The sequence below is a fragment of the Cebus imitator genome, unplaced genomic scaffold (genome assembly GCF_001604975.1).
Source record: "Cebus imitator isolate Cc_AM_T3 unplaced genomic scaffold, Cebus_imitator-1.0 Scaffold62, whole genome shotgun sequence".
Taxonomy (NCBI): domain Eukaryota; kingdom Metazoa; phylum Chordata; class Mammalia; order Primates; family Cebidae; genus Cebus; species Cebus imitator.
The window spans coordinates 2,314,701-2,324,252 of record NW_016107377.1 but is presented as its reverse complement, the minus strand read 5'-3'; the positions used below and the strand labels follow the sequence as shown (position 1 = coordinate 2,324,252).

Here is a 9,552-nt window from a genome sequence, read left to right as displayed (position 1 = left end):
GGGAGGCGGAGGTTGCGGTGAGCCGAGATCGCGCCATTGCACTCCAGCCTGGGTAACAAGAGCGAAACTCCGTCTCAAAAAAAAAAAAAAAATAGAAAAGAACTTGATAGAATAACAAGTTCATTTCTGAATTCAATCGACTCAAATGTCTTAAAGTATATTTGTTTGCATCATCTAGCCACTCTGTTCTACTTTAGGTCAAGGCTTATGAAGTCTTTATTTTTATGGGTAATGTCTAGAACTTCATATAAGTAGATATAGTAATACCTATTTTTCTGAACTTGTTTAAAGAATTTAAATATATAAGTTTTTCTAATAACTTTGTTTCCTCTTTAGCTTTCTAAACTTCAAAACATCATTATCTACTTTTTATTTAAAACACACACCTTCCTTCTTAAGCACAGTATAACATGATATAAGCATTCATTAATGCTGCTGGATTATCATTATTAATAATAAGTAACAACGGTAGTTAATAATTAACTATCGAAGATGATTGGCTCCCCCAAGTGGACCCAGAGAGCTATGCATTTTATCTTTTCCAAAATCATATCACCAAACGAACCAGAAGTATGTATAGAATAAAAAGTTGAGCAAAGCTTTCTCTTGGTATTTGTGAGAGCTATTTTGACTATTTAGAGACCTCTATTTAATTTTTACCTGGAAGTTCTTTGTATTTTGCACAGCTTGGTTATCTACTTGTTTGATTTTGAGATAATTTAAGAAAGGGGTTCTTACTGTAATTTAATGATAATCCTATAAACTGGTCTAGTTGGGTCCACAGGGAAATAAATAAACTCCAGAAAATTTGGGAAAGCTAGTATAGTTTAATCATTCAGTCTTCAAGTCAGCATTTACTGTGTATATTATACCAGCACTGTGTGAGAAAATTTCACTGGAGTAGACATCAGGAGGCTTGAGGGGGAGATTCTACCCTGTTACTAAACACATATGTAAACCAAAAAGCATCCGAGGCAGGTTTCAGTCAATTTAGAGGTTTATTTTGACAGGTTACAGACCATGACCCATGACACAGCCTCAGGATGTCCTGAGCACATGTGTCCAAGGTGATTGGGTTTCAAATTGGCTTTATATGTTTTAGGGAAACATAAGACTAATCCGTGGGCAAGCACAGTGGCTCATGCTCTTAATCCCAGCACTTTGGGAGGCTGAGGCAGGAGGGTTGCTTGAGGCCAGGAGTTCAAGAACATCTTGGGCAACATAGTGAAACTCTCTACCAAAAAAACAAAAAGAAAAATTATCTGGGTGTGGTGGCACATGCCTGTAGTTCCAGCGACTTGGGAGGCTGATGTGGAAAGATGGCTTGAGTTCATAAGGTCAAGGCTACAGTGAGCTCTGATTGTGCCACTGCACTCTAGCCTGAGTGATAGAATGAGACTCTGTTCTAAAAAAAAAAAAAAATAGACATCAGGCCGGGTGCTGTGGTGCACACATGTAATCCCAGCACTTTGGGAGGCCAAGACAGGTGAATCACTTGAGGTCAGGAGTTTGAGACTAGCCTGGCCAAAATGGTGAAACCCCATCTCTACTAAAAATACAAAAGTTAGCTGGGCATGGTGGTGGGGTCCTGTAGCCCCAGCTGCATGGGAGGCTGAGGCACAAGAATCGCCTGAACCTGGGAAGTGGAAGTTGCAGCATTGAGCCCAGATTGCACCACTGCACTCCAGCCTGGGTGATGGAGCAAGACTCTGTCTTAAATAAATAAATAAATAAATAAGGTAGCAGTCAATACGTATGATGTGAAGCATACATTCTTTCAGTGCAGCAAGGCAGGACAACTCAAAGCTGGGGCTTCCAGGTCATAGATGGATTCAAACATTTTGTCTGTGTTTTTCTTCCTTTTCTTCTTTGTTTTTTGTGACAGGGTCTTGCTCTGTCATATAGACTGGAGTGCAGTGATGTGATCTGGGCTCACTGCACCTCAACCTCCTGGGCTAAAGCAATCCTCCTGCCTCAGCCTCCCATGTAGCTGGGACCACAGGTGTGTACCACCACACCTGGCTAATTTTTTTTTTACTTTCTTGTAGAGACGGGGTCTCACTTTGTTTCCCAGGTTGGCAAAGATTTCCTGATTGGCAGTTGGTTGAAAGAGTTAAGTTATTATTTAAAAACCTGGAATCAATAGAAAGGAGTGTCTGGGTTAAGATAAGGGATTGTAAAGACCAAGGTTCTCATCCATATACCTAAATATATGAAGTCTCATAGGTAACTACTCCCAGAGGCAATAAATGGCAAATGTTTCTTTTTCAGATCCTTAAAAGGTACTAGACTCTCAGCCAATCCCTTCAGGATCAGAAAATGACCCAGAAAGGGAAGGCAATCCTCTGTAGAATGTAAATTTTCCCCATAAGAGACAGCTTTGTGGAACCATTTCAATGTCAAAGGAATCTATTTTGGGATGAAATACTTTAGTTTCTTTTTTTTTTTTTTTTTTTTGAGATGGAGTTTCACTCTTGTTACCCAGGCTGGAGTGCAATGGCGCAATCTCGGCTCACCGCAACCTCCACCTCCTGGGTTCAGGCAAGTCTCCTGCCTCAGCCTCCTGAGTAGCTGGGATTACAGGCGTGCGCCACCATGCCCAGCTAATGTTTTGTATTTTTAGTAGAGACGGGGTTTCACCATGTTGACCAGAATGGTCTGGATCTCTTGACCTCGTGATCCACCCGCCTCGGCCTCCCAAAGTGCTGGGATTACAGGCTTGAGCCACCGCGCCCGGCCAATACTTTAGTTTCTTTTAGGGCCCTGCTATCTGTCATGTGATGCTATACTTAGAGTCAGGTTGGAATTTGGTATCTTACTGCTACTGAGTCTGTTCTGTCTTAGGATCTCTCTTTTAATATTAATGCTGGTCAGTTGTGTGCCTGAACTCCAAAGGGAGGAAAGTATAATAAGGCATGCCTGATTCTTCCTTCCTGTCATGGTCTGAACTATTTTTTCAAGTTTAGTTGGGTTCCCTTGATCCAGAGATCCAACTGGTCAGTTGGAGGGATTAGAATTTTCTTTTTGGTTTACACATGTGTAACTTTGGGCTAGTCACCTTCATACTCTGAAAAATGAGAATCATTGTATAGGTTGTTATGAGAATCAATGAGATTTCACTATTCCTGTGAATAAGGAATTTGGGGGTGTTGGAAATGGGTTTATAACTTTGGGAAAAATCCACACTGAGATAATGGATTCCTCAGCAAGGCTAGTTTTACTTCCTGCAGGAAGGGTGCAACTTGCCAGCAGTCTTGCCATGAGAGCACACCTGAACAAGAAGATAGGGACATTTATAACTTTGATAACCTGACGCAATCACCCTACACTGTGTCCAGTTTCCATTGGCCTGAATGGAACCTTACATTCTATGCTTGACCCAATTGGCCAAAAACTTGGAAATTTTCTAAAGAAGTAAAGGCAGATAAGAACAAGGAAAAGAGGAAGTAACATGGGGAATGCCTGAAGAAGCAATAACATTTTCAAATAAGGAAGGGGAGGCTGGGTGCAGTGGCTTACACCTGTAATCCCAGCACTTTGGGAGGCCAAGGTAGGAGGATCATGAGGTCAGGAGATCAAGACCATCCTGGCCAACATGGTGAAACCCCATTTCTACTAAAATACAAAAAATTAGCCGGGCATGGTGGCAGGTACCTATCATCCTAGCTACTCAGGGGACTGAGGCAGGGGAATCACTTGAACCCGGGAGGCAGAGATTGCAGTGAGCCGAGATCAAGCCACTGTATTCCAGCCTGGCAACAGAGCAAGACTCCGTCTCAAAAAAAAAAAAGAAGGAAGGGGAATAAACTTTGACCTAAGAGTTGCCTGGGCTTGTCCAGGCATGTCAGGGCAAATATCTAAGTTAAAGCATAAGAACTAAGAACACTGGATACACTTATTTCTTTATTATGACCAACAGCTATTTTAAGATTATTAGCAAAAGCTTTAAAGTAAATTAACCTTTGAAGAAACTACTGTTTATTCTTAATGAACTAAGAGGAAAGCTTTGAAGAGGAACATTTTATTTGTTCTTATTTCCTATAGGGGGAATGTTTGACAGGGAGGTTAGGAATACAGCCAAGGTAGCTGAACATGGAGTGCAGTTTCCAAATGCTACCATGAAAGGATTTGGGAAGGAGAGGAGGAGTAGGAAACTGGCTTGGGATAAAGGACCAGAGCATTGTGAAGATGAGAAAACCAGATATGCGAGGGGTTTACATTTTGAGCAGAGACTGGAAAAACAAGAACCAGAGAAGCTGTGGATCAGGTCCTGATGGCAAGCTGAATTCTCCCAGCACTCAGGTTGTGAGAATTCACTGCTGCCCAGCAGTTGTGATGCGGTAGTGGACAGCACTGGAGATCAGGGCAGTAGATCTTTTTTATTTTGACCTTTAAGTTTTTGCAGGTAGGCAGCAGCTAGTGAGTGAAAATTCAAATTTTGATTCAGAAAGCAAATTTTGCTTAATTGTAACCCACACTTTAAAACCTGTAATAGTCTTTCTGTTTTCTAATTAGTAAATTATGATCAAAACCAGTCTAGGATAATTGCTTAGTATGATGATGAACTGTGTTCACTTGTTTTTATCTCCCAGCCAGATTATACTTACTTCTTACTGCTTTTGGTTTCTTCAATAATTAGCTGAGTAAACCCCAAACCAAAAATATTTGGTTTGTATTTTAACCAACTGAATATTTGTGTTTGTCATTCATTCCTTCCATCATTATGTCATATTTCTGGCAGCTGAATGTGAAAGGTTATAGCAAATCATAACAGGAATGCATTCTAAATATCTGGGCCTAATCCTTGCTTCTNAAAAAGCATGGTTTATTAGAAGTTTTTTGGATAATACATTTGGTACAGCCCCATTTCCAAAAGGCAGCCAGAGTGTATTTGTAACCAAGATGAGGAGGGCCCATCAAACAGACCCAGGATTTATGAGACTTACACCAACTCATACTTGAAATATCTTTTTTCTTATGTATGATGACTTGCACGGCAAGGAAACAGCACATTTTGTAGCACCTTATTTCTGATTGTTATCGTTATCATATAAGATTCTTTTATCTTTTGAATTTAATAACTCAGTATCTCTTCAGAGCAATTGGGCAGAACCTGGAGTTCAAAATTCAGTTCTAGAATGGCTTATTAAGGAGCAGTTTAATTTGTTTCTTTGTAAAGAAATATTGCTGTGTTTTCAGGAAAGAAAAGGAAGTCTGGCAGATAGCCCCTAATGACGACCTCTAGTTATACAAATAATACTTGAAAGCCATTGCTAAAACAAATAAGCAAACAGTACGAACAGTAGTGGAAATGCAGTGTGATACTTAAAGCCTCCAGTACACACCTGTCCCACTTACCAGCCACACTGTTTGTCTTGTTTTATTTTGTCTGCTACTTGCAGTTTAGCTGTAACACCCGTATGCCCAGATTAGGGTTAGGAATTTCAGTTAATAATTTTAGACTTCTGCATCATTCTTCCAGCTTCAGCAAGGAATTTGACTTTCACAAGACTTACACACATGCAAATAATCTGGAAATTGTGACTGAAGGAAAATAACTTATTGTAAAAACAATTTTATGTGAACATTGATTAAATAGCACCTAAAATTTACAAAAAGCCACTCAGGGAAAGAAAATGCTTTTTAATGATTGTGAAAATGAAAGCAATTAGGAATTTTATTAAAGATACATGGAAGTCTTGGGAAAATACTAAAATAGTGATATATGTGGCAGTACTAATTTTCACATTCTTTTTTCTATTTCAGGGTTTGAACATAATCTTTCATGTAGCTTTGGCTCTCCTAAAGGTAAGTCTTTTTTTTTAAATCTTAAGTTACCAAATTCTCTTACTTCTTTGCCCTTGGGACTGGAATAATTCAATTTACAGTCTTTGACTCATTCTAATTTCTCAGACACACACAAAAAGATGACTTCTCTGAGAAACTCTGATCCCCTTCCCTCCTCTCTTCCTTTTTCTGTTGTTATTTAGAGTCTTTTCTTTTAAAAAATCCATTTATGTAATGGTACTATCAGAGTGTTTTTTCCAGTGAAATAAAAGATCTTTTTATCACATGAGTTAGGTGATATAAGAGAAAAAGTTAAAAATTGTTTTCTGTCAAAATGATGCCTGCTTTTTTCTTAAAACGCTTTTTATTTTAGTAACATCTCCAGAAGTACCTAAACATATAATTGAATTATTTAAGTTTCTGTAATATACTGACTATAAAAGAAACTGCTCCATTTCAATTTGCAGTTCTTTCAGTGATAGAAATTTATAAAACACTTTAGAATTATAATTACCATGTTGGATTTTATGTCAACATATCATACAGGTTTAACAAAGTGGTAACTGCAAGACATTTGCTGCAGAGTTGGTGAAAATAACCCAGCTGGTTTTTGCCCTTTAGTCAAAGAAGACATTCTGATATTAAAGGCAATAATTGGCCGGGCGCGGTGGCTCACGCCTATAATCCTAGCACTTTGGGAGGCCGAGGCGGGTGGATCACGAAGTCAAGAGATCGAGACCATCCTGGTCAACAAGGTGAAACCTCGTCTCTACTAAAAAAATACAAAAAATTAGCTGGGCATGATGGTGCGTGCCTGTAGTCCCAGCTACTCGGGAGGCTGAGGCAGGAGAATTGCTTGAACCCAGGAGGCGGAGGTTGCGGTGAGCCAAGATCGTGCCATTGCACTCCAGTCTGGGCAACAACAGCAAAACTCCGTCTCAAAAAAAAATAAAATAAAATAAAAAAATAAAGGCAATAATTGCCTCAAAGGCACAGGGTTACCCTTTCCTCAGTATAACATGGTGGTTAAAATGGTAGACACTGGACTCAGACAGATTTGCTTCTAATTTCAGCTCTACCATATGAGCTTAGGCAAATATTCTAAGTGCTTAGGGTCTGAGTTTAGAGATAATAATAGAAATTAATTTATGGAATTGTTGCAAGAATTAAATGAGATGATCAAAGAAGTCCTTAATGTAGTATCTAAAACATTTTACTGCCTACTAAATGTTAGCTGTCATTATTACTGTTCTTTACAAGGTGACTCAGAATGTATTCCTAGATCCCTTATCGTTCTTCTGAATCCCTCAAAAGTTAATGAGGTGAGATCATAGGAGGACCTCTTGATATGTCAGGAGAGCCTTAACCATACCTAATCATTAACATAACCTTGATTCTAAACAAAGGCGTGAAATAGTGCAGGCCCTCTGGAGCTCAGTAAGTGGGTTGCTGTTCCTTATCTCTTATTCCATTACACATTTGCTCTTTGTGAAGGTCATAAAATGCGCTTTTCAAAATTAAATAATTTGTGTTTGTATGTGAACAATTTTTATGCCTTTAGAAAGCTATTTAGAAAATAAAAAAATATTCAAAATATTTTAAATAAAATAACACAAACATATTAGCTGTGCCCTTTAATGAAGTCATGGGTTTTGACCTCTAATTTTTTTTCTTTCATTAAAACAAATCCAAGCCAGAAACTTTCCAACATGTCCTCTCAACAGGGCTGGAATAAGACTTTTAGAATACCTAAGCATTGAAAGTGTTATATAATTCAGGCTAAAAACGATATTAAAACGTAAAGTAAGTATAAGGAGGTCCAAGAAAGTTCTGATTTCTCATATTTAATTTTTTAAACTCTGAGATATTATGTCTTTCCCAAAATGCCTTTCCTCACTTTTTTGGTGACTCATCTTTACTAGTGCTTTCACTGCATGCTTATACCTCTCTGGATATCAGACCTGTATTCTCTGTGAACTTAATATTGTATACATTAGTAAGTTATCTTCTTGATTTACATGTTGACTTGTTCATATTATTTTTATTTATTTTGTCCTTGTTAACCCAGACAAGGCCTCTACAGATTACATTCTCTGGCCACTAGGCAAGAAGGCTTTTCGTGTCTTCTTTAGCAATACATGGGCACTCTTCTAGCATCATCTTAGAGAATTTTACTAATTAGAGAAGATAAAAAGAGCCTTCTCACTGCTAGTGGCCAATATTTCTGTAACTTCCTTGTATGAATCCTGAGCTGACCTCTCATAGACAGAGTATACAGAGGACTAAACTGAAGTGTACTTTCATGATCTATTGCCCCCCACTTGGAAAAAAGAATACCCAAACATATATGACAGTGACTGGCTTGCAGCTTCTAGTGTATTATACCAGATAAAATAATATATATTTGTTTATATCAAAATTAAAAACTTTGAGGAAGTTCAAATTGCTGGGGTGTTTAGTTTTGTTTTTGCTTTTTAAGACAGGGTCGCATTCTGCTCACTCTGTTGACTAGACTGGAGTACAGTTGCGTGGTGATAGCTTGCTGCAACCTCAAATTCCTGGGCTCAAGAAATCCTACCATCTCCCCCTCTTGAGGAGCTAGAATTACAAGCACATGCCACCACGCCCAGCTGATTTTAAAAATTTTGTAGAGACAGGGGTCTCACTGTGTTGCCCAGGCTGGTCTCAAATTCCTGGACTCAAGCAGTCCTCCTCCCTTAGCCTACAAAAGCACTGGGATTATAGGCATGAGCCACTGAGCCTGGCCCTTAAAGTGCTTATGAACTGAGCCTAACTAATTTTCAGTACAGCTACAGAGACTTAAGATTTCTCTGTATTAGAAGCATTACTTGTGAGGAGGGGACAGAACTAACATTTCTTGAACATTTATACTCTGTGGTAAGTACTAACAGATTATCTCATTAACATACATTAAATGTCTAGGTGTTGTTTGTAGAACAGTAAATTGTATTAGCCAGAGGAAAACATCTAATTCTTCCTCCAGCCCCTAGTTGATAATTGAGAGATCAAAGCCCAAGATTGCCTAAAGACTTTTGTCTTGGTAGTGGGAAAGTTGGATTTATCATTTTTTTTGAACAGGATAGTTACAGGATGAATTCTCTATTGCTCAGTTTGGTTTTAAAAACACCTACTTTCTGATTGGGACCAGCTTCTTTTTGGTTAGTAACAGCCTATCAGGTAGCTAGAAAGCTATTGAGCTAAAAAAATGATTCACAATACTAGGCAGTATCATCAAATCATTTTTGTGTCCAGTAGGTAGGTCAGATATATTCCCCCAAATGTAATTACTTATATGAAACATTAGGTAGACATAGAATATATTCAATAGATTTAATAGACCAGAGATGATGAGTCAGAATTGATCTTAGCCACTTCATGCTAGGCAGAGAAATTTTTCAGTCAGAATAAGTTTTTTGCTTACTGACCGTGGTTAAAAGCAAATGACAGAGTGTTTTTCTATGTCCTCCCCAAAGTATTATGTGCTCATTTTGTGTCCTACATGTGTATGTAAACACTAAGAGATAACGAATACTCAATCATAATCCCATCCCCAGGGATAACCGTAGTAAAAACCTGGTATAAAATCTTTATCCCAGGCTTTAGTCTATGATTATCTAAGTATTCATAACCTGTCTATGCACATATGTATGTATGTGTTTATATTTTTAATGTGGGTTTGAGATAAGTTGGGAAAGTGGGAGAAAGTCAAGAAGAACAGTATGAAAGGATGCACGTAAATTTCTT

At 38.4% G+C, this 9,552-nt stretch overlaps 1 protein-coding gene across 3 annotated transcripts in view; it reads left to right on the top strand.

Moving 5' to 3' along the window:
- Positions 1–9,552, top strand: part of RABGAP1L (RAB GTPase activating protein 1 like) — a 741,733-nt gene that overhangs the window by 507,364 nt on the left and 224,817 nt on the right. For all 3 annotated transcript variants that reach the window (XM_017529899.2, XM_037739059.1, XM_017529900.2), the window contains one exon: positions 5,767–5,808. In XM_017529899.2, the coding sequence (XP_017385388.1) occupies positions 5,767–5,808 (42 nt within the window). The remainder of the gene's footprint in view (positions 1–5,766; positions 5,809–9,552) is intronic.